Source organism: Pezoporus occidentalis, unplaced genomic scaffold, assembly GCF_034315485.1.
Source record: "Pezoporus occidentalis ecotype Australia unplaced genomic scaffold, CSIRO_AGI_Poc_V1 ctg5, whole genome shotgun sequence".
Classification (NCBI taxonomy): Eukaryota; Metazoa; Chordata; class Aves; order Psittaciformes; family Psittacidae; genus Pezoporus; species Pezoporus occidentalis.
Genome location: NW_026915835.1, coordinates 1,329,898 through 1,354,864, shown reverse-complemented (window position 1 = coordinate 1,354,864; position 24,967 = coordinate 1,329,898). Strand labels below are relative to the sequence as shown.

Sequence of the window (24,967 nt, the reverse complement as noted above, 5' to 3'; positions counted from 1 at the left end):
GCGGGCGAAGGCAGGAGGTGGGGAAGGGCGGGGAGAGGAGAGCGCGGATTGAGCCCTCCCGGCTCCTGTCTTCGCGCTCCTTCTCCCCGCCCCCGCCCGCCCCAGTCCGCCCCAGCGGCGCGGCTGGCAGCAAAGGAAGGGGATCAGCGCGGTGTGGTGCTGCGCGGCGGCGCTGCCGGGAAGCGGTGATGTGAGTGCCGGGGGCCGGGAGGGAGCGGGCAGCGCCGGCCACGATCTGCGCAGAACCCCCTGCCCTGGCGCCGCGGCGGGGAAGGGAGGGACGGAGGGAAGGAAGGAGGGAGGGAGTGCGTGCCTGCGGCCGGGCCCTGTGTCCGGAGGGGGTGAGAGACCTTGGGGCACCCGGGCTACAGCCGTGCCCCAGCCGTGGCCGGTGATCCTCGCCTCACTGACCGAGTTGCTTCCCTCTCGACCCCGTTCTTCTGCTCCCCTCTGGCCTCCCCCCTCCTGATTGTTTGTTTGTGCTGCGCTTTCGCTCCCTTATCTCTCCCAGACACGCCGGGCAGCTTGGGCTTCCGCCTGCCGGGACGGTGCGGTGAGCGGTGCAGGGGGGCCGGCTGTCCGGCTGCCCGTCCGACCCCTGCCCCTGAAACCGCGGCCACCTTTGGCGCCTCCGCTTCTGGGTGAAGCGTGCGGAAGGAGCCTCCGCTCCTCGGTCCTGCTGGCCGAGAGTTTAATTAGGAAACTTGTGTTAATACCTCACCGCGTTTGCGGGGGTAAGAATCCAGGATTTGATCGTTATTAAGTGAGACTTTCATACGAATGGCATTTGTTTGTTTCTGTTACTTTTCAAGATGCATAACTTCCCTGCTGACAAAAAACTCAAACCAGCCCTTAAACTGATCACAAAACCAACCTTTACCCTGACTCAAAGATCTTTCTGTGGGGAAGTATGTGATGGTTAGTTTGTGTGAGCCTGGCTTGCAGGCTGGTACTACATACAGTGCTGTTCTTAATTTTAGTTGTTGCTAAAATTATACCTGCACAGCTTCCTGACCCAGTTTGTATTGCTGTTTTTTTCCTCTTCTAATTCTTATCATATTCTTCCCGACATAGCCCATATCTTTATTCTGCATCTACAGCAGTAGACCTCTGCTCTCAGTAGATATCCTGCACTTAAGATATTTAAGTTTTGAGGACTGACTCGGGCAGTTTGCTTTAAGCTCCCTGTATAAGGAAAAAACACACACGGAGTTCAATTTGCTTCTCAGATGAATACTTGGGACAGAAAGAGTGGCATTTTGGAGGTGATAGCTTCCATCTGTTGATGTGGAGAGCTCAGACAACTCAACATCTGACTCTTTAGACAGCTGAATTTAGGGAACATGAGGCCCATTGGAGCTCCATATGTGCAGAAGGCCACCTGCCCTGATACTCTTGTGCATTCTTGTATGCTGTTAAAAATATTTGCAGCATTACCTTTAAAGTTACAGAGTTTCCGATGTAGAAAAGAGGTCTGGCAAAGCAGATCCATGCAGATGATTTTCAGCACCAGTACAGGTCAGAGTGAGCAGCTGCTGCAGGCTCCGCTGTCTGATCAGTTTGTCTTGTGGGATATTGTAATTTGTATGTTGTTCAGAGGGGGCAAATACAGTGAGAAGAAGCAGCAGCAAATCAGGTTGGAAATTAGAATTTACAGAAGGATTTCCAAAAGTAAAATGGACTCGAAAGCCAAAAGAACAAAACTGTTCAGAGAACTGCCCTGTTTCATGTGGATGAAAATCCCATCCATCTGTGGGAGCCCACATACAGATGTATATTCTGTGAAGCACTAGAAGCCACAGTTAGGAAGGACAGCCCCATGTACTCGCTGGGTCAGGGATGCTGTTCTCTTGAATTCTTATTTTTAAATACATTTTTTTAAATATGGGTATGTATCTCAGCAGAGTTTCTAGGGTAGGATTAGTGCACTTGAATGAATGGAGTTGTGAATTATTTGAGAATGTGGGTCATTAGGGCCATTGCTGGGACCTGCTTCACAATACAAGAAAACCTCCTTTTTGGCCTCCTTCCCTGTTGTTTTAGAGCTGCGTTACTAGATTTTGCCAATACCAGGATATTTGAATAACAATTAGCTGTTCTGAAATTGCTTCTCATGTGGAGTAGGGTTTATTGTGAAATAGATGTGATTATTTTTTTTTCTTTCATTCTTTCTGTTTCTTTCCACTACAGGACTATTCTTTTTCTTTAAAATTGAGTTCATTACTACTTCTGAATGCTGTCTCCTGTTGTGTGGTTGTTATAGAGCAGCCACAGTAGTTACTCTGAATTTATTTCTTTGTGTAGTCAAGAACTTTGTCTCTTTCTCACTTTGCACACCTGTATTCAAGATGATGTGCACGCAAGCTGCTCAGTGCTCAAACCTGCAGAAAGCTGTGGGATACTCCCTTTGTGTAGTCTTCAGAGGTTGTAGCTGTTAAAACTGAAGAAGACTGCTGAGCATGTGTATGATGTTTTTTAGCCCCTAAATTCTTATAATGTGACAGATCTATGCCTGATAACACTGTTTCCCTCTACTCTCTCCCCCCTTCCCCCCCCTCCAAGTTTCAAGTCTGATGGTTTAGAACAGAGCTGTTCAAAGCAAATGCTTCCAGGTTTGAATGCACAGACACATTTTCTTTTGTTGTGTTTTTTTTTTTTTCCTTGTGTTCAGAACCACCTAAAACAGTTGTTTGTTTTTTCCCTTCTCACCCCCTCCCCCTTTGAATTTTAATTGTATGTGGTAAAAACAAAATCTCCATCCCAGTCTCAAAGTCAAGTCTGGCAAAGCCGTCTCAGCTGAAGGTAGCTTCTTTATGAGAGTTTCTTAAGCTTTGCTCTGTAAGGAGAGCTGATTGCACCACCTGTTAAAACATTAATAATACTATAGCTTGTGGGGAGAAGCAGTTTGCCAGTTGACTGGGTTTGGGGCCCTGGACCCCAGTACTGCTGGTGTTACTCTGCAGGTTACTTTCTGAGCCTTGTCAACAGAACCTGTCCCCTTTTGTGTGCTCCCAAACGCGTGGTTTACTTGCTGGAGTATGTAAATGCATCACTGCAGCGTAGGCTGCACTCGTCTCATGAATATGCGAAGTCAAAATACCTGCGTTTCTGAGTTTTCTCTCGGAGATTTCAGTGTTTTCTTGTCTTGTGAAATGATGAATGTGGCAGGTGCTGTTCATGCAGAGTTGCTACTTCTTCTTCCTCGTCTTCTCACTCCCTCTGAAGTTTTAAATGAATTTCAGAACTCTGAAAATGGTTTTAACGCTGATGCTATTTGCACTGTACAACTGTTTGCAGCAGAGTTTTGTCATTTCATTAACACCTCAAGAAAACAGCTTGGTGTTTACTCTTTTTTTCCTCCTTCCCCTTTAACTTGCTGAACTGTTGCACATTCTGCCCCCTGAGTGGTTTGATGAGTAAAAGTTGAAAAAAAAAAATCACTGCTCTGTAGGAGATGCAAACTTCTTCCAAATGGCTGAAGGTTTACAGCGTTTTTTCCAGCAGGTGTCCAGTACCTGACTGTCTGAGCTACTCTGTTCCCTGGGTGCCTAGCAGCTGATTGCCCAGCTGAACTTGCTCAGACAGTTCTAGAAAGCCAGGCTCCCATTGGACTTTGTTACAACCCTTCCCAGGAGATAGAGCTTCACAGTGAAATTTGGATACCTCTCTGGGTCCATGTTGCCAAGCTCCTGTTTGGGAGCCAGACCTGAGTAAATGTGTGCGATGCTGAACCTCAGCTCTGCAAACCTCTGGACTCTTTGTTTGCGTGGCAGGAAGGAATGTATTTGTGGTGGTACTGGCTAGCTGGTAAACTTTCTGGTCCTTAGCGGGTTAGTCCAGCTCTAAAGCTGAAAATAAGAACTAACCTTCACTGATGGAAGTGAACTCAGAAGATAGGAAGTCTTAAAAGCTGTACGGTTTTGATTGCAATGACTTTTAAAAATAACTGTGTTTCCCTTGATTTGTACACAATTATTCAAGTGTAAGAAACCTCTGTACCACTTTAACAGCATCTACTCTCAAGGTTGTATTTGGCAGATTAATAAAATAATCACATACTGAAACATTGTCATTGATCTGGATTAACTTTCAGGTTTGTGACTGGAGCCCGTGAAGCGCTAGCAGCCTCTCACTGAAGTGGGGTCTTGCTTCTGTTGCTGCTCCTTTCCAAACGCTTCTCTTTGGCTTGCTCTCATTGCAGCACTGTTGGTGCTTTGCAGGGTCCACTGTGTTAAAATGGCAGCTATTACTTCATTTCAGCCAAGCTTGGTTTTTGAGTAGTATGAACTCAAGGTGGAAAATCTTGGGACCATAATTTCCACAATTCATTAATCATGAAATGCAGGATTTTAGGTTCCCATGATATCAAGTCTTTTGCACAGACAGTATCATTTGCTTTTATATGTAACAACAGAGAGCCAGCCTGTCTTTATCGAAACCAATAGGAGATGAAGACAGAAAGCTTCTGGATCTATACTTGATCCCCAGGAGCACCCTCAGGTTCTCCAGCGAGATGACTGTATAGCTGCAGTGGTTTGCTACAGATGCGATGTCCGGTAGCATTTAGGAAAGAATCCGTGGAAAATACAGCTGTGAAAATACACCTCCTCATGTTCTCAAGTCTTGACTTTTGATGGGTGCAGCTGTACAGTCATAATTTTAGCGCTTCTACTTGATTCTGTTGAAGAGAAAGAGGCAGCTCTGTTAGGTCAAACTTGGAAGCACAGAGATGTTCTTGCATATCTGAAAGATGCAGTGAGGCTGTTGTACAGTTCATGCGTTTTCTGTCAGAATTGGTCTGTTGCTTTAGGAAGGGTAACATAGCTTTCAGCTGGAGCATTATTTGAGATGGGGTCTAGAGACAAATTAGGAGCTATAGCTCCAGTCGGAAAAAGGGCCTCGAGATATCTCTGAGCTCTGAATTTCTCCCTCCCACTAGGCTGGTTTTCGAGCCGGGAGTGTTGGAGTTTTCAGGCTTTGGCTGCAATACATTTTGATATATACATTTCAAAAGCCATTTAATTAAATGTGTGACTAAGTCATCGTCCAGTTTTAAAGTACCACCTTTCAGGGATGCGCAGCTTGATGTTCAAATCAAGGGATGCTCCTTTCTAGCTTTCCAGAAAACTGCTGGAAAAGCTGTTAATTGCTAACACACTATTGTTTATAGGTTGATTTTTTTTTTTTTTTTTTTTTTTTTTTTGCAGAGCATATCCTTCATACTTACACTTTAAATAATTGTAGCATCTGCGAAGCTGTGTTTTTACATTAAGCACTGGTCAGAGGATGTATTTCAACATCTGTTTGAATTTTAAGAGTTGAGGTTTGTTTCTGGTAATGAAAGATGTGCTTGCGTGTGTAAGAGTTGAAGGTGCTATCACTGTGCATGGAAGAAGTTTTGTTTTTATTGAATAAAAGTGTCAAGAAGTATTTTCTTTGAACTCTGTCCATTGATCTTCAGACAAAGGCAACGATTCAGGTTTCAGACTTATCTTTTTTAATGTTCTCAGTGTAATCTTGAAATATTTTTGTTTTCACCCCTCATTCTTTTCCATTTTAAGAGCAGTCTGTTGCTAGAATGCGTTTTGTTGAACCAAAGCATTGCCTCTGTTGCTGCAAGCTAACAAGAAATTGAATTATTTCACAAGCCTCATCTGGCATTACAGATGGTTTTTGATGATGGAACAGCCATTTGGGGGCTTGTTTGTTTTATTATTAAATACTTTTTAGGTCCTAACTTCTGAGCTCTGAAGAGTTTTCCCCAAGTTTCCTCACGCATGCGACTTATCTAAATTGCATGTTTCAGAAGTTACTCAAATTTTTACACTGAAACATCCCAACGATTTACTGCTGTGTCTGTGACCCCACAGGTCAGAATCTGTTCCAGGATTCCCCACAGCAGCTCACGTTGTCCAGAACTGCACCTTTGTACTGCCTTTGTGCTGCACTGTGTACAGTATCCAAAGCAGACTTTGGCATTAAATCTTAACGTTTTACACTTAGACTCATTTATTGCATGCGGTTCTATGAAAAACATCAAACATTTATGAAAAGTGCAAGTTGCACAGTTTGTGTTTAGTAGGATGTCTAGAGCTGCTTATGTATCTCCAGCTTGCCTTTTCATGTGTTTCTGTTCTTACAGAAGCATCTCCATTGTGAAAATCTTGCAATCTGCAGGGGTCAGATGGGGACAATCCCAATACTGAACAATATGATCACCCAAAGCAGAGTAGATTTAGTTTCATAAGCTATATATCTACATAAAGACCTGTGGCTTTGATTCTTGTTTCAGATTATACATACTTATTTTTTTTCTTTCCCCAGGGCCGATTACTGGAAATCTCAGCCAAAAAAGTTCTGCGATTACTGCAAGTGCTGGATAGCTGACAACAGACCTGTACGATGGTCTACCATAATATGTCAATGATTTTGAAATACTAAGAATTTGAATTACAGGCTTTTGACATCACTTTTGATACTAATGTATTGATGCATGAAATTTGGTTTTAAAAAATGCTTGAGATATTTAAAATATGGTATGTGGGAGCCAGGTACATGCATACAAAGTGGTGTCTGCTGTTCTGCTTGCCAGTACAGATAAGAACTGAATTATCTGACCCTGCTTTTTCAAGTTCTGTAACTTAACATTTGATCTGTCTTGAAACTTTGTGCCTGTTCCTGGCCTTCACATGCAAGTAGAAAGCAAAACCTGGCATACGTACTGTTTACATATGGTAGGCCTGGTACAGCCAGCACTCTTAAGCATTTAAAGCAGGTTTCTTTAATTACAGACTGCCCACAGAAATGTTACTGGGTTACAGAATGGTGTTTCTGACTTGCAGATGCCTTTTGCAGAATAGTAGACCTATTGGTTTCTTACTTAGAAATTAAGTCTTGCATTCCTGACTCAGTGCCAGGGGTAGTCCTGGAGCTGAGCTTCATCTGGCTTACAGTTAGATACCTGGAGTTCAGAATGACAAGTGTGAGCTAATTGGTTTAGGTTCCTTCTTGTGATCAGTGAAGAGAAATACATGTTAAAGGGGGGGGGGGGGTCTGGGGAACTTACAAAGTCTGCTTTTAAATGAGATGAATCTTGCCCTGGGAGTGCATCCTCTGCATATGGGTTCATGCAAAGAAATTCTGGAGTTACTAGGTCAGGCTCAGGCACCTAACATCTGAACACCTAAATGAGCTCAGATGTTCTTTGTGTGAACCACATGAGGACTTCCACTGTTCTCCCTGTACAGCTTCTGAACTCCTTCCAGTTCATATTGGCTTCAGTCTTTCTGGCAGCTTTTTGGCTTGCAGACTGCTCTGTTGTCTTCAGTTACACAGCTTTGCCTTTTTGTCTCCCTTTCTCATGTCTGTGGACCTACAGACTTGTTTAAGTTCATGAGGTAGTCTAATTAAGGAGCCTAGCTCATATTTGGAATGCTGAATAACCCATATGTTTTTTTAAAATTTTCTATGAAAACAGAGAGGGTAAGAAAAAAAAAATGAAGGGATGACACTTGGAAGGATAGCATGGAGGGGGAGCCCAGATTTCCTGTTACTTGTCTCTATGTGTGATGAACAGTATCATTTGAAAAAAATTTAGATCTTAGAAATACAGACTATGAAATTTTATGGCACCATTTCGGAGCATTACTGATATTTTGTAACTTGCAAGTTGAGCATTTCTCAGTGTTCCTTAATTCCTACAGCCATTTTGTAGCTGTAGTGTTTGCTGGAAGTGTTTTCAGACCAGTTACATTTAGGCTAGTTCAGCTAAGTTTAGTCTAACTAGATTTTAGCTAAAATTAATGAAGTTAAAATTGCATAATACTTACAATTTTTTCTTGGTTTTCTCTCTGAAGAGCATTGATTTTCATGAAAGAGGAAAGAATCATAAAGAAAATGTGGCAAAAAGAATTAGTGAGGTAACTCAGATATCTTAATTGCACAAATGCTTATTTTTAATCTCTTTCATTATCAGATTTGTTTAATTTATTCTCTTGTTTCTTTGTTTTAGATTAAAAAGAAAAGTTTGGAAAAAGCAAAAGAAGAAGAAAACATGTCGAAAGAATTTGCAGCAATGGAGGAGGCTGCAATGAAAGCCTATCAAGAGGATATGAAAAGGCTTGGAATTAAGCCAGGTAGTTCATATAGCTGCCAGAAGATTAAACACAGAATTGAAAGAATACTGAATAGGAAAGGGTTTTTTTCTTAAATTAGTTTTTAGGAACATGAGGGGAGGACTCCAGGACTGTGTTTGCACACTAAAAAGAAAAGAAAAAAAAGGAGGAGCCTGCAAATTGCCTGTAGCAGAAATGACAGCACAGAATGCTTTTAGCTGTGGTATCCTCTGGTCTGTGGAACAATCCAGTTTGGAGTAGAAAAATTGAACAATGAGATAACATAAAAGAGGCTGCAGTTGATGCTTTGGATCAGCAGTGCAGCTTTCTTTGGTTAATTTTGTGTCACTTTTGCCAGTTGGAGACAAAAGTTCCTATTGCGTAGGAGAGGTTGGGTTCCCACTGGTGTCTTAACAGTGGAGGTGAGAATCTCCTACTCAGCTTCAGTTCAGCAAGTACCTTTGTTCCATGTGACAACTTATTATCCATTAAAAAAAGTTTGTAGTTTTAAGCTTCTGTAGAACTATCTTTTTCGTAACTTTCTTAGTTTTGTTTTTGTTGTTGTTTAGTTAGAGCTCTTTGCTCCTTATGGTTTTTCTCTTTATGTTACTGATCTTTTGATACTTGGGACTTTCTTACACTACAATAATATTGCTACAATGCAAGATTCTGTGAACAGAATCTTTTAAGTTTACCTGCTATGAGTGTAATGCTAATGAGTGAATATAACTCATAAGAACAAAATGTCCTATTTACTGTTGCTCAAGAGTGACTAATATTCAAGCTCACATTATTACTCTTTTCTAAAAAGGGAGTATTGTTTTCTTTAAGATGATGTAGGTCCCAGTTCGACACAGAGTAAAATGCAGAGTAACACAGTGGAAACTAAAGGAAAGAAAGAAAAGAAAGAGAAGAAGGAAAAGAAAGAAAAGAAAAAAAAGTCATCTCCGGACACCTCAGTGTCATCAAAAACTGAAATGAAGGAGTGGGTGCAAGGATTATCTCCCGAAGGCTATACATACTATTACAACACCAAAACAGGAGGTAAACACTAGGAGCAAATGCAGATACACTTGTTGGATATAAATGAGAAAAGACTACCTGCATTTCTTTACTCTTCTGCTCTTTCTGTAGTAAGCTGGTTATTAAAATGTGAACAATTAGATGGAATTTTGATATTTAACACTCAAGATGTTAGCATCCAGAATTTCAGACTGGTTTTCCTGTTTGTTAATAATGGAAGAAAGCAGTAATTCCACAGGTTCTGGAAGCATTTAGCCTGTCAGAAGTTAAGTATACGAAAGATAGCTGTGTTCTTCCTAAAGAAGTGTTCTGATCAGGAATGTGAAACATATTCATTGTGTCCAAGTAAATGAGGGTAGTTATGGATTGCTATCTGATTGTTTCTTTCCACATTTACAGGATTTATCTAACTGACTTCTGTTGGGGTGCTATGTGTTATGTTCTACTTTAGAGCGTTAAAAGCAACCCTCTTTTATGATTAATGAGAATATTACAAACTGTTTCTTACAAATTTAAGGATTAACATGAATTTTTACTATAGTCTTTCCTCATAGAAAATAATTGTCAAAAGGTAAAAGTCTTGTGTGTTTCGTTTCTTACTAAAAAAACAAAACCAAACAAAAAGGCCCCAGCAGACAAAAAAAACCTCTCCTTTGTATCAAAATTCCAGTATTAATGTATGTATCGGCCATAGTTTAACAGTGTCTGGAAGGTGGTTAGTCCCAGTAAAGTCAACTCCAGTTGTGATACTTCTGTTTATTGTTCATACCATGGTTCGCTTGAGGGTGATTTATATTCCAATGAGGATTTTACTTCTTTGTTTACTGTATTACTTGTTTGTATATGTGCACACATCGATGTCATGTCATATTCTTTAGATCTCTTTTTCTTAAAGACTATTAAAACGGGATTGAATAATGGATGAAACATATTTTTTTTTTAAGAATCACAGTGGGAGAAACCTAAAGGATTCCAAGGCAACTCTCCAAACTCAAAAGCGGTAATGAAATACTCTTACTCATACTTTTCTTTGTCCTTGCAAACACTTTTCAAAAATAAGCTAAGCAATTTGCAAGTCTTCTGACTACAGAAGATAAATTGTTTCCTTTTCAAAAACTTAGGAAAATAAAAACTGAATTTATAGAATGTTTTATGATATACTTGATGGAAACTGAGATTTTAATATACCAATTTTTGGCTAATTTGTTTATCAAGGGAAGAGAAATGGTGGTGGGTGTGGTTTTGCAGAGTATGCTTTTTTCATGCTTCAGTCCATAAAACTGAAAACTTTTTGGAAATTCTGAATAAATTCTCTTCAACCTTTTGCAAATGTAATATAATTTTTTAAAAAAAAAAAAGACCTTACCACATCTCTTACACATAAGAGAAAGAGTCCTTTCTCTTAGGAAACATTAAGATTGCACTGTCAGATAGTTCCATGGTCATGGAACCTATGTGTAAGGAACCTTTTAGCACATTACTTTATTTTCTTATTTTTTTCCTTATTTAAGGCATGGGAACACTTGCACAATAGACCAAGGACAGAAAGAAGTGTCCCTTGCCCATGGCAAGGGCATTGTAACTAGATGATCTTTAACGTCCCTTTCAACCCAAACTGTTCTTTGATTTCTTCCTATTATTAATGGGCTTTCCCCTGATACTTATCACTCCAGGATTTTTGTGGTTCAGAACATTAAAAATAGGATTTCTGCAACACTCCTGAGACATTATGTTCTGTTTCCCCATTTTCAGCGTAGGTCTCATAAGTACAATATGATTTAAAGTCAGTTTTATTTGCTAATGTTGGATTTTATGTTAAAGATCAAAAAAGCCTGGCTTTTTCAGAATGCTTCCCATTCTGTACATCTCAGAAGGTAGTCTGTGCTTGGTACTGGTTAACTTACAGTCAGAGGAGAAAATGGTTTTAATTGGGGCTATTTTTAGGCAATTGAATCAATTCACGAAGTATATGTGAAGCCTTTATCTTTTCAGTCAGGGTATAGCCTTGCAATATCTATAAGCCAGTCTTAATGTAGCCTTCCATTGAAAGATGTGGTCTTGTGACTAATCTTGTGTGGTCTTTGGTGCATGTTTGCCCCAACAGTGAACTAGTTCAGGGAGTGAAGACATCAGAGTTTAGGTTAGTGTTCTGTAGGCTTATTTCCTTGCCATCAGCTCTGAGGGTAATCAGGGAAATGCCAGTGTGGGGAGAGCAGATCAGGGAGAGGAGGTGCTCCCTTCCTGGCAACAATTTGAAGTTGGCTCATCTCAGCTTTATCATAAACGCACACCTTCAGCCTCAGATATCTCTCTAATGCCACATGGTTGTATTTTGTCATTCCTCCCTCACCCTGCTCAGTGACTTTGTGGTGTCTTGAGTTATTTTTGCTATTGCTAAAAACAACCACTTGATTGCTCCTTATTTAGTTTGAGCTAAAGATATTGGGAACATTCCAGATCTCTTACAAGGACTCACCGCCCAGAAATTAAAGGGCATGCTTGCAATATGTAGTGTAGATGCACAGGCCCTCCCTGTCTTACAGCACATTATCTTGCTGCTCAGACATCATAAGAGGTGGAGAGAGCAGAGTAATGAAAAGGCATGTTGAACTTCAGTTAGGCTGACATCATGCTTGTTAGCATTTGTTCCCAAGTAGCAAGTGATAGGACAAGAGGTAGCAGCCTCCAGCTGCAGCAGGGGAGGTTCAGATTGGATAGCTGGAAAACTTTCTTCACTGAGAGGGTGGTCAGGCATGGGAACAGGCTGCCCACCGAAGTGGTGGAGTCACCGTCCCTGGAAGTGCTCACAAACCACATAGATTAGGCCCTTAGTGACATGGTTTAGTGGTGGACCTGGCAGTCCTGGCATAACAGTTGGACTTGATGATCTTAGAAGTTTTTTCTAACCTAGTTGATTCTACGATTAGCATTTATATAGTAGATACTCAGTGTGTCTACCATCAAATATCTGCTGAGATGCTTAGGATATGACTAACAAAAAGGCTAGGTTGTACTTAAGGCTGTTTTTTTGTCCTCTTTCTACTTACAGAAAATAAATTCTCCTTTTGCTTCATTCGGAGAAACTAGCACTTGAGAGCAAACCCTTGAGGAAACTTGCTCAATGAAGGCTGTCTTGCCTTTGCCTGCTCTGAACCTACTGGTACAATTTCCCCTGTTTACAGAGTGGATGCAAGAACTTTAACTCATGATTTTGTCGTGTGTTTAAAGAAAACAAAAAGTTTTAATAGAATGTTAAGCAAATGTATAGGTATGTGTGTGTATATACACACACAGAGACATTTATTAATGCAAAAATAATGTATGGTGAAGCTTCATGGATGTTGTGCCTAATGCAGGGGAGCAGGCAGTAGTTAGTACTTAAGGAGCAGTGAAGTAGTTGTATGTGCAGGTGTTAATGTAGATCAGGTTCTAAAGGAAGATGTTAAGTCAGGGGTAATGCCTGATTATGTACCTGTGGCTGATTCTGCACATCTGCATTTTAATTACACATCCAAAAAGACCTACCTGCAACTTCCGCCACATTTCATATGGATTTATTAATCAGTAGGGAAAAGTGTTGCTTCACTAAGGAAGTAAATGAACGGGCATGCATTCCTGCAAAGTTTGATTTCACTGTTATTTTTGGTGAACATCTGTTTTGGGATAAATTCTAGAATGGCTTTTTGTTTGTATGTTTCTGTTTAGTTGGTGGTAGTACTTACTGATATCAGTTTTCTGTAGCCCTCGCAAAACCTTGCACCTTCCAGAGAAACTTATCAACCTCCACTGAAGAGAATGACACAAACAGGAAATTACTACCTCACGGGTGAACACTTTGGAAAATAAACCCCATGTAAAATAATGGCCTGTACGATAATTTGAAGTGTATGGCAACATGTGTTATATTGCCTCATACTAATTATCCACTGCTTGAAAAAAACGTGTGTGTGCATTTGCAGTATTTTAAGTTAAACAATTCAGTCTCATTTGAGTCAAAGGGAATACTTCCTAACAACTTCAGAGGTTCAAGCTTTAAAACAGGAAAATTATCACAATTATCAACAAAAGATACTCGGGGGTTGAGTAGTTTTATAAGTCATGCTTTGGCTGACCCTTGAAACTTGTTTTAATTTCTCCTGTATCTTTTCCTTAGGCAATGGAGTGGGTAGAGGGTATCACTGAAGATGGTCATACTTACTACTACAACACACAAACAGGAGGTAAGGAGAGCTTGTTTTCCAGTTAAGCTCTGTTTCAGGAGAGAGGGTTTTCAGAAAAGCACTTTGTTTTGCAAATAACTGCATTTTAAGGGTATTGCTAAGTTCTGAATTTTTTAGCTGCTATCTTAGTCGAAATACACTTGTTACTTAGGTCAGTGCTGGCTTTATAGCTGTATTGTCAGTGTGTATACATCTGTGCTTAATAGGTTTTTTTCTGATATTCAACTTGTAGCTCTGAACTGTGTGTTCTTCTTTTCTACATATATATTGAAATTATAGTTTGGGAACCAGAAAGGGGCAGGATTTTGTTTTGGCAGGTATGTAGGACTGAATAAGAATCTCCTAAACTTTTACCAACACAGCATTGATAAGACCACCTAGCATCTTGCCTCCTACTTCTTTTCCCCGTTCTTTTCCCTAACATGGGGAACTTTGCGGTAACTCCCTCAGAACAGGCATCTGTTTTCTAAATCCATTGGAATAATTTTGAGGTCAGTGATGCCTCTCTGGAGAGCAAGTGATTTTATGCTGTGTATGAGTTTTTCTTCTGCTGTTGGGTATTAAGCGGCATTCCTAAGGATGCCAAGAATAGAATAAAACCCCCAAAACTTCCAGTTTTCCAATGTGCCACTCCCCTGCCCAAATGATTTGTGATTTCTTCTTTTGAAAGCCGAAGGAGATGCTGATTATTTTTAAACATTGCCTTCTAAGCTCAGGGATATTTTATGCCTTTGGCTGTGTTGTTTTTTCAAGTTCTTCATGGACACATGACACTCATGAAGAATGTTTTTGTAATCATCATATTTGGTAAAACTTGGGCTTGTGAGATTCCGAAGCGACAGCAGTGCCCTAAAGAGACTGTTCTGGTCATGTAAAGTCACTCATTACCAGTTTCTTACACCTTTACTTCTTCAAGATACATGTTAAGTGTTGTTTTCAGTTGGGGATTTCTTTGGAAAGAGATAAAATAACTGGAGAGTTTTATTAAATTTGAAAGCTTGTATAAAAATCCATATTGAAAGTTGGTTTTGCCTTATTGTTACTAAAACTGGTTTTCAGACCACTGAGTCAACCTTTACTTTAATATTTCCTCTCAGTCTATTTGCCTGTATAGTACCAGCAAATTCCAACTAAAAAGTTGAAAGTGAGGTCACATCCTGTACATACTCCCATGTCTTTTCAGATTGATGTTTGTATTTAATTGATAGCTCTTTAATTAGAGACTGACCTAATGTTACAGAGCCAGGTAGCACAGAGAAGGGGTTTATCTACCTGGAGAGCTGAGGCTTGCAGTTACAGTTTACCTTATTCTGTCCATTGTTGTAATCGACGGACAACACAAATCAGATAGGCACCTCTAGAAGTCAATTTGTCATGTAGAAGGATGAGAGACCACAGTTTTGCAAGCCACAGTTCACCATTTGTTATTTTTCTTAAGCACTAATTAAAACAAGCTTTACCTACAGTAAACTCAGCTGCCATGAGTGTATCTCTGCCGGGAAGTGAAATGTTATCTCTCTGATTATGTTTATTAAAACAAACATATCAAACAAGGGCAGAAGCCCTGTGCTAAACAGTTTGCTGTATTTTTGCATAAGACAGCACTCCTTATGAAAGGTAATGCCAGATCAGAATTAGAAACATAAGTAATGTGATCAAATATTTTGGACAGTATCCACATGGGAGAAACCAAGTGGTTTTGTTTCATCTTCAACTGGGAAGAGTCAAACAGATTCCAAAACATCTGATTCAGACTCAGAAGACAGTGAGAATGAAGCACAGAGTTTGGAAACAAATTCCAAGGCAAGTTTTTAGATTTATTTTATACACAGTATTAATTTTCTAGCAGAAGATAATTTATGTGTTGTGATAGGATGTACTCATTGTAATTAGGTTAAACCATATGACTGAAAGTAGAAGTTTGCTCTTGTTTAAAGTCAAATGAATCTTTATTCAATCATTTGGCCCATTAGTGGCACTGTTCCAGAATAGAAAGCATGATCTTCCTCTTCAACCCACCTGAAGCAGCTTGAAGTCTGCCAGAGATGTGATGTTCTCTGAGAAAGGTCACTGTCATCTCACTGAAGTAATCCACAGAGTGGTTTGGATTGCAGTGTGAGGATGACTTCAAACCTTCATTGGTAAATGTGACTGCCCAGAGACCCTCAGGGAGAGCTTTTGACTGAAAATCACATGGGAGTAATTTTCTTATTAATTGAGAAAAAGTTTGGCAGCACGTAGTACAAAATCTGGATCAATTATATTGATATATGTCTTCAGGTTTAAAACTTATGATAAAGGGTGTGATTATGGCTCTGGTTGGGTCAGATGGTTTTTCTGTAACTGTTTCTCAGACAGTTTAAACGTAAAATGTGTTCACAGACAGGTGTTACTGAAATGTGTATGTTTGTACCCCTGCATCAGTGTAAACTACTACCAGGTATTAGCTCTAAAGTGTGTGTATCTGCAGCACAGAAAGGTGTATGTGAATTTTTGCTTCTTATTTTTTATGTACCTATGCTAAGCTTTGTTTTCAAGTTTTATGACAGTACGAGGTACTCTTGGTTGAAAAGTGTGAGTAGTAGGTAATGGTAAATCAAAGATGTAAAATAAAGCTACATTGTGTTTTTATTTAGGCATTTTTGCTTAAGGTGGGTTTTTTCCTCTTTAGAGGAAACGAGATAATGGTGAAGAATCAGAGGAAGGGAAAAAGTCTCCCAGAGCTAAGAAGTTAAGTCCTTACGGGAAATGGCGAGAAGTTAAGTCAGAAGAAACTGCTGATAAAGAGGAGAGTTCATCCCCTTCCCAAGAAGCCTCCAGTGACACATCCAGCAAGACCAATCCTTATGGAAAATGGAAAGCAATTCCAGAGAAAGAAGAAAAGGAGGAGGAAGAACCGAGGTGAGGAAATGTTTATCATAGTTATTTTCATGGTATTTGTTTCCAGAATACTTGTTTGAAAGAACTGAAGCTTTTTCTTCTGAATTCTGGCAGAATTAACACTGCAGGGATTGGAAATACAGCCAAATACAATTCTTACCACAGGACTTATTTGAAGTAATAGCACTCCATGGTGGATAATTGGTGGTGGGTTGGTTTAGTGTAGAAGTTCACCATGATTACAGACTAAATTGAAGTGATTTGAAGGCTTGTTGTCATCCATAATTCTTCTTAGAGGCTGAGTATCAGCTATTTAAAGGTAGTTACTCTAAGCTTATGTTCCTTAACAGCGTCTCCTTCAACTATCTGGCTCAGCTGCCTCAAGAGCTCTCGTGCCTCTTTCTTCCTCTGCTTCCAGCCTCAGAACAGCATAGGCAGCTTTCTCAGGGCCTCCAGCTTCCAGGCTAAACTCTGATTCTTTCTGATGAGTAATTAGGTGCGCTAACTCTGCCCGAAGTTCAAGATGTATCTTGGTCTTCTAGGACCACCAGCAACGTTATCTTGATCATACTGAGTTAGCATTGCTTTGATTTCCTTCCTTATGGGATCAGGAGTGCTTGACATAAGGAGTATGCTTTTTGTCAGACTCCAAGCAATTTCTGCCTACGCCTGGTGTGTTCAGCTGAGTTACTTGCACAAGCAGTGAATTCTTTCTCATTTTGTGGTGTTGTACTAACTCTAGCTTCTCACTTGAAGGAAGGACATAGTTGAAAAGACACTTCAAATTTTCACCCAGTATTGCAGTAAAAGAGTTGGTTCAGCTGTTTCTCATTCCCTCATTTGCCTCATTTCAAAACAGAGTTAAGCAAAACCAAAACAAAATCCACAACCTTTACTGCTGTCACTGCAGGTAAGTCCTGGGGGCTCTTATAATGTCGTGGGAGACACTTTCTGTAATGACTTAACTCAGGAGATGAAAGACAAAATGTGTAATCTAGTTATGCCATTTTAAATCTGGAAGCTGTCTCTCTTCCATGTCCAGCCGATGTGCTACAGATGTTTTTGTGATCAGGAGGTTTGGTTTGGTTTGGTTTTACTGCACAGTGCTTGAGCTGGCTCATTATTTTTGTGACACATGCTGCCTTTTACAGCCAGTTTCTTGTTTTGGGCCCCTCTAGGAGTCTGGAGAAGCTAGGTTTTAGAGAAGGAAAACTGTCCTTTCTCTCATACTCACCCCATTCTCTAGTGTTTTAGTTGTAAATTATTCGGCAGTTTTGACAGTGTTGGAACTAAATTCAGCACTGATCTACTTCCTTGGGGATCGTAATGTTCACATAACACCTTCTGTGTTGGACCAGCTAACTGCTCCTTGACTTCAGAGCTGATAAGTTCTTTCAGTTTTTGGAAAGCACTGCTGTATAAAAAGTGCTTTCAGCTACTGAACCTTATATATCAGTCTGTAGGTGAAAACACAGGCTTGAGATATACACACATGTAATGGAGAGAAATGCAGTTGTTTGTTATTTACTTTAAACTGAGGTTAGGCACAATGGCAACCACTTCCAGAGATTTGTATTTTCGGGATACTGCAACAGTCATGTTTCCTTGACCTGCTGTCATTCTTGTGGCTCTCTTTGGGTGCTTGACCCAGTCTATGTCTTCCTCAAAGCACAGGAGCTGAAACCAGGTATAGTACAGGAGTTAACATCAGACGCACTCAGTAGTACTGAAGGATTTCCTGTATGGATTGGCCAGGAATACAGTGTGTGTCTCTGTAGCAGAGTTATACTGGTGTGATGTCCAATGGACTTGTAATTAAGATCATTTGCTGCCAACTGTTGGGTTGTTCTCCATCATATGCTTGTGCCACAGGTTATTCTTTTATAACATAGTGCTTTCCTGTTGACCTCTTAAAACCAACGGGTTGTTTTTAGATGGCATCTTTGATCAGTATTTGCTGTGATTCTGTTCTCCAAAGCTGTTCCTCCCAACTTGGGGTCACTTGCTGGTTTGGTAAGCCTGTTCTCTGTTCTGTCGTGCAGACCCTCGGGGATGGACACTTGTGGAAAACTACTCCATAGCATTTTGGCAGTGAAGCATTGCTAATTGGTCACCGACTACTGTCTTGTAAATTTACACACATGCAGCCCTGTTGTCTTTTGCAGGACTATTTACATGATGAGTGCTTGGGCCATGCTATAGGCTCTGTACACAATGAAGTCTTAGTTTTTTACTTTTCGGGGCAGCCCACACAGAAGCAGCAAAGAGCATGTTTTTTTCCTTGATGCCTGTCATGATGGAGATCTTGGCAAGAAGACTGCATCTAGCTCAAAGCTGCTTTGACAATCAAATATAGATGTTGCTGTCTGCAGTACACCATGCTGTTTTTTCCATGTAGATTAATCCTTCTGTGTTTTCCTCTCTTCTCCCAGTGAAAAAGTGGACCTGGAGCTTCCTAGTACAGAGAGTGACAGTCTGCCACCCCCAGTGGCAGAGGACCCAGACGATGCGACAGTGATATTTAAAGAGAAGACAGTCACCTCCCTTGGAGAGCTGACAGAAGGGGTGCCAACATTTAAAAAGAGGAAATTTGAAAATGGAAAATCTAGGAACTTAAGACAGAGACTGAGTGATCAGTAACACTGAACAAATAATACTTGATTCTGTTGAAGCAAGAGTGAATCAAAAGTGTAATATTTTAAACAGGCTTTTATAAAGAAGATGTTGGATAGAAATTAAGGATTTATAGGGATTGAAACATGTGAGTTGTAATATTTTTTAATTCTGTTTTGATGTGATTGATCTTGGAATGGAAGTCTCTGTTCTGTTACTTATGCAATATTGTAAATACATCTATTTTACCCGTACAATCTAAGTTCAGTTTGCTCTGGGTATGCTGTTTTAAATACGTTGCATAAGGTTTTTTACTCCTTTTCTGAGAGAACGTAGTCATCCTTAATCTGGCAGAAAGGATGCAGACCTTTTGTTTTCTCACAGAGGAACTGGATCAATGACATGTACTAGAGAGTAAGATCATCTTCTAAGATTGATTATGTGGAGTAGTTCCCCAGCTAATGAGTAAAAATACTGTGCTTACTAACCTTTGGCTAATCACTTGCAGAAGAGTAGGTGGTGAGACTGCCAACATTTCACAGTGATCCTTTGATGAAAGCTGTTTCTAGAGGAGTTAGTCACATCAGTGCCACTCATTCCAAGTGACGTCTGGAAAACCATTTGTGTACGTGCATGATAAATGTGTTAAACCTCTGCAGAAGGTTTAAACAGGATGAATCTTAACTTTCTGTAACAGCCCCAGAGCCTGTTGGAGCAGGTATTTCTGTGGTGTCTTCCTGCTGTATTTTGCTTTATTGTTGTCTGTGCTTGAGCTTTTCCTTCTTTTTGCACATCAAGTTTTCTTTTTTTGGTCTTACTTTCTTTTTTATCTCTTTTGCTGACATGACAATATGTCCCTTTTGTGACAAAACATTCCAAAGACCTGGCCCTGCTACGGCATGTAGAACCCTTTTTGAGGTTTATGGATTTTGTCTGTTGGTAAGAGGAGTGTATTGAATAGTTGCAGTGACTGACTAAGCTGAGAGGGGCTAAGTGTATCGAAGTTTCATCATTCTCAGCACCATAAGAGAGAAAACAGAAGATGGGTAAGTGGAGCTGATGGCTGTACTGTCCACGATGGCTTGGACATTTTCTTAAGGCCTGTAGGTTTGATTTCTTCACTAGGTGGGATTGCTCTGCATTTAGCATGATCAGGATTCATTGTGAAAGGGTACAGCTCCACTCATTACTTCTCCAGGTGTCAGACAGTGGACCACAGATGTTCAAATCATGAACCCACTAAAAAATGTGTCTCTTTCTAAAAGTTTGTGGTGTTTTGTTCAGGAGCATCATAGCCAAAACCAAAGGATGCAGTTAAAACAGTTGTCAGAGTCCAGCTGCAGCAAAATGGAGTTGGTAACTTCTGAGCTTAAACTTCCCAGAGAAAACAACTGTTAATCCATCCTATCAGCAGAGAAAGGAGTGTGAGACAGAGAATCTGTTTATCATGTCTTACAAAGGACACCAAGGTCTTTTTTCTATTCTTTGTTGTTCTGTCTGTGTGTAGAGGAGAATTGAGTATTGTGTTTAACCCCGTGTGTTTCTCTGGCTGCTTGTATTTCTTCTGATGTTTGTTTTGAGAAATTTGAAAGTTTCCTGTAATACCCAGCCCTGGATTGTCATTTAGAGATGCTGGATGTGTGCTGGATGCTCTCATACATTCTTGCATACGTGCAGGAATGTACAGCAAGTACTCTATATGAAAGACCTCACATGCCAAGCTAGAGTAGAAGTGTCCTTTCTGCTGAGGAGGGGTTGTCAGGTTTATTTAAAAAGCAGTTTTCAGGTTTTGTTTATGTCTGAACACTACTGCAGCAGCTTGGAGCCTCTGTGTGTTTGTAACAAGTTTATGTGCATTTCCTCTCAATTTACACAAGTATTGTCCTTCAGCTAACTAGCTTTCCCTCCTCTTGAATCCATCATGTCTTTTCAGCATCGCATAACACGTCTTTGTGTGGCACTCCACCACCACCGCTTCTCTTCACCTATTCCAGCCTGAGTTTGCCTGGGCTCTGTGTTCAAGGAAGATTAAGGCCATGGGTGATGTCACTAATACTTCCTTGGCCTACTGGAAGCGACTCTTGATACATGTGGCCCTAAACCACATTTGCCTTTCAGATGACTGCATCATGCCGCCTGCCATTGGCACCCTGTGATTTTCCAGTACAGCCAGCTCTTTCTGCTGCTCTGCCATTGCCAGCTGCCACATTAACAGCTGATCCTGCTTTCCTTTCAAGCACAATCATTTTTTCCTTACAAACTTGTTTTCTACTGCTGTACTCATCTGTTTCTGTTACTCCAAGTCTAAAGTGTGTACATTTCTTTAGAAGCTCTGTAAAGTGATTTCATTGTTTATTGGCACAGTAGTATACTGTTTTATTTGTAGGCTCCACTTTTAAATCCTGTGAGGAGCTTATCTTTTCTCTTATAGTGAGGTTCCCAAAATATTAACATCTTTCCTTAAAAATTTTGTCACATTGGTCATTGGCAGTGATTTAAGATACCTGTAACTAAGCTGCCCAAGGAGGTGTTTAAAACCATTTGAAAGTAAGTGTTCCAAACTTGTTTCCTTGAGGAGCTGCTGCTAGTTGTAATATCAAGCAAAGGTCTTTGTCAAGTACGGTGTTAAATAGACAAACCAAAGCATTAGTGGAAAAGATACTAAACGTTCTCTTTGTTCACTGATAGTAAAGTTGGTTTAAATACCATACACTTGCTTTTGCTGATGGAACTTCTAAAGCCTGTGTTTCACAAAGAAATAGAGCTCTCCACTCCCCACTGCCTCTGAGTTTGAGGAGAGACGAGTTCATTCTTTGTCTTTAAATTACAGTAAGGGCCAGTTGAATTAAATGGGATCTCTCCAAAGCCAGCGTTTAATTTTGCACCGTGCTGTCACTCAGTTTCCTTATTGTGTATCTAAACCAAGTATTTCTGATACAAACACACTTTTGTAAGATTTAAGGGAGACACTGCTTTTCCAGGACACAGGTTCTGTGCAGATCCCTCTTCCTCCTGTGCTATCTCCCTGCAAAATCTTCTGCCTTTGGAATTTGCCGTAGGAATCCTGTAGGTATTACCACAGTTATGCTCATCATCTGCTAATCCTGCTTCAGCTGCACTGGCCTTCAGTAAAGGAATGTTCCTTTTACTGTTTGAGAAGAACAGTGCTACCAGAGGAAAAGTGTTGTGTTTCCTCGCTAACCCATTTTCTGTCATGCAGCGTGTTTTTAAGTGCTTGCCTCCTTTTATTGCAAGCTCCTGGTTTTGTAGGCTGCTGTGGATATTGTTAGCAATACGAGGAGAGTCAGAGAGAAAAGGGGAGTCACTGCAGTGTCTGACAATGGCTTCATTTGTGTGGGTTTGAGCAAGTCAGTTCTGTATTTTTCCTTCCTCACCTCATCTCTCCCGTCTTGTCTGTCTAAAGACAGATTCACAGTACAGGATGCTTTTCTTTGGGGTGTGTGTTTTTATAGCAGGGTCTGTCTAAAGCTGGTGATGCTTTTAGAAGCAAACGTATTGCATATACTTTGATATGCAGTTGATGCATATCAGTATATTGCAGTTACTTTTATGGGCATTTCTTTATACCAGGAGCTGTGCAGAGACCTGCTTATTTGACCCAGGTTATAGAATACTCCTTGTTCCTCATTAGGCGAAGCCAAATTTTAACCCTCCACCTGGGAATTTGTAGATTGAAATCCAGATTTTCCCAGTAGTGTACAGTTTGCTTTGTGTTTGGCTATCATAGAGAAGATCTGTGCTGTGGCATCATCCAGTCCCAGTGTTCAGATTAAGAAGGTGGGAAGGCTGGTCATGACATGGATCCAAGTTAAATTCACCTGTGCTTGTATAAAAACTTTTGTCCTTTATCTTTTTTTCTTCTTTTTCACTTGAAAAATATGTTACTTCAGTGCAAATTTTGGTATCTCAGAAAGGGAGTAAAAAACTTTCATGTTTCTTGGTTTCCTTGATTAGCTTTTTGAGTTGTGCCTCCCCTTTTTAGTACTTGTTTTATTATTGCTATCTTCTTCAAATAGTCTTCCTCCAGTATTCCCAGCTATGCAAACCTCCACATCACCGCTGTGCTGTATCTCCAGCATCTCCCTTCACTTCACCTCTGCTCCACTGGGATTTGGGGAAGCATCATGCTGTCTTACGCAGGCCACCGTATCTCCCCATCCCAGCTCCTGCTGCGTGTTTGCATCATGCCCTGGAGAGGTACAACCTTATCTACTCTCAAACAGCCATAAGCTGTTTCAACCCCATGTGCTCTTCTGATTTCCTCACTGATCCTGCTTCCTGAGACAGATCCCATTCTTCCTGTGGGGTTTTTAATCCTTGTGCTGGCTGGTACAAAAGCTGTCTCTGTACCTTCTGCAGCAACGCTTTGGTTCTGCTTTGTCAGCTGTTACCTCTTCAGTCTCTCTTGTATCTACCTCTTAAGTCCTCTTTACCTTCTGCCTATTTAACTTAGAAGTCGTGTGAAGTGTTTGTGTGACAAACAGATTGAGCTTTGTGAAATGTTTTGGGATATAGCTTGAATATAAAGCTTCTTTACAGAGCAAAAAGCGTTGCAAATAATATTCTGAAAAAGGCTGCATCTGCCCCAGAGGGTTCTCAGACAGCGTCAGCAAACACAGGTTTGACTTTACCTGTAGAAGTAAACACAGCCCATGTTAAAACCCAGCAGAAAGCATTACACAGACTGGGGGCTGAAGAGAGAGAATTTAATGGCTTCATTACAGAGGGGGAAGTGCACAGGAGCAGGTGAATGAGAAGCGAGTGGTTTAATTTATAGGTATCTTCTGCAACATTAAACAGTGGGTTTCTCTTTAGCAGCTTCTCAGTTGCAATTACAAATATTGCAAGCTCTTGAAGTGGAGTTTATATGAAGACCCTGAATAAAGCTTTCATTTGAACCATCTGCTACCATTGTTCATCTGTTCAGGGGGGTCAGGGCAAGCTGGGAGATGGACGAGTGCATGTTCTGTTAAAAATGGGGCCTGGGGTCAAGATAAACCAAAATAGGGATGGAAATGTGGGAATGCTTCTTAAAATAAATTCTTTATTTTGTGGTCACGAATAGAAGTGTCTGGTGCCTTCCAGTAGCATGTTCAGCACTTACTGGAAATGGGTTTGTTCTGTGCATCAATTACAAGTAACAAATGACCCAAGTTAAAACTGTTAATTTTACAATTCTTACCAGAGTTCAGGTGACGTTTGTTGAAACAACATTCCAAATATAGCTGAATGGATAAACCTTCTGATGGTAACAGATTGTCATTCAGTAGTCCTCATACATGCTCCTCTAAGGTTGATGGGTGATGCCCTGAGAGTCAAGGATCTGCACTTTTAAAAGGTGGGGAATGCACGTAAACTAGTTCACAGCATTTCTGTTACTGCCTTTAGTAGAAGCTGAGCTGCAGACCTTCCTGCAGGTTTTATTTCTGAACTGCTTACTGTAAGAATTCAAAGTTCAAGTGTCCCAATGACTCATAAACTGTGTGGTGATGTTTCCCAATTGACTCACAGGGCTATACATTTGAAAGAAGCCCAAGCAAACCCAAGAGTTTTCATAATTAAAAGTGTTGGGAGCAAGTCAGAAATTACCAGACAAAACTTGCTGATAAGAATGTGAAAACATGCCAAAGAACTGAAAAATAATTCCAGAATTGGGAAACTGAGGATAGTTTTCCTACTTGCTTCCTGGTTCAAATTCCATCTTTCTAAATACAGCTGAATAAAGTTAACTGTTGTTTGTTAAATATACAGTGGTAAAAACTACACCATTTAGATTAACACTGTGTCAAAGTGATTGTTTTCCTTACAATAACTGTCATTTTCTCAGTCCTGTATCATTTGTGATCACAAAACAGATGTGCAAATACAAATCAACAAGAAGGCTTAATTTAAATAATAACAACTGATTCTTCACATGCAAAAGCTTGTACAGAGGAGCAGCTTTATAGCAAAACCTGGGAGGAGCAGGATAAAAAACACAGTGTTGTAGCAAGTCAGCCCAGTTCAGCAGAGCACTCTGAGTTCATGTGACATTAAACACATCAGTATTCTTGAACCGCTGCGTCCAAATGTTCTGTAAGCAAATGGATCACCCTC

General features: G+C 40.4%; 1 protein-coding gene across 1 annotated transcript; it reads left to right on the top strand.

The window, feature by feature from the left end:
• The first annotated feature begins 95 nt into the window (after nucleotides 1–95).
• Nucleotides 96–23,774, top strand: WBP4 (WW domain binding protein 4). The gene is made up of 10 exons (XM_062636848.1): nucleotides 96–190; nucleotides 6,325–6,397; nucleotides 7,857–7,919; nucleotides 8,012–8,135; nucleotides 8,946–9,158; nucleotides 10,082–10,137; nucleotides 13,291–13,357; nucleotides 15,030–15,160; nucleotides 16,029–16,258; nucleotides 18,670–23,774. Coding segments are annotated over exons 1-10 (1,167 nt in total). The 5' UTR covers nucleotides 96–188; the 3' UTR covers nucleotides 18,878–23,774.
• The last annotated feature ends 1,193 nt before the right edge of the window (nucleotides 23,775–24,967 follow it).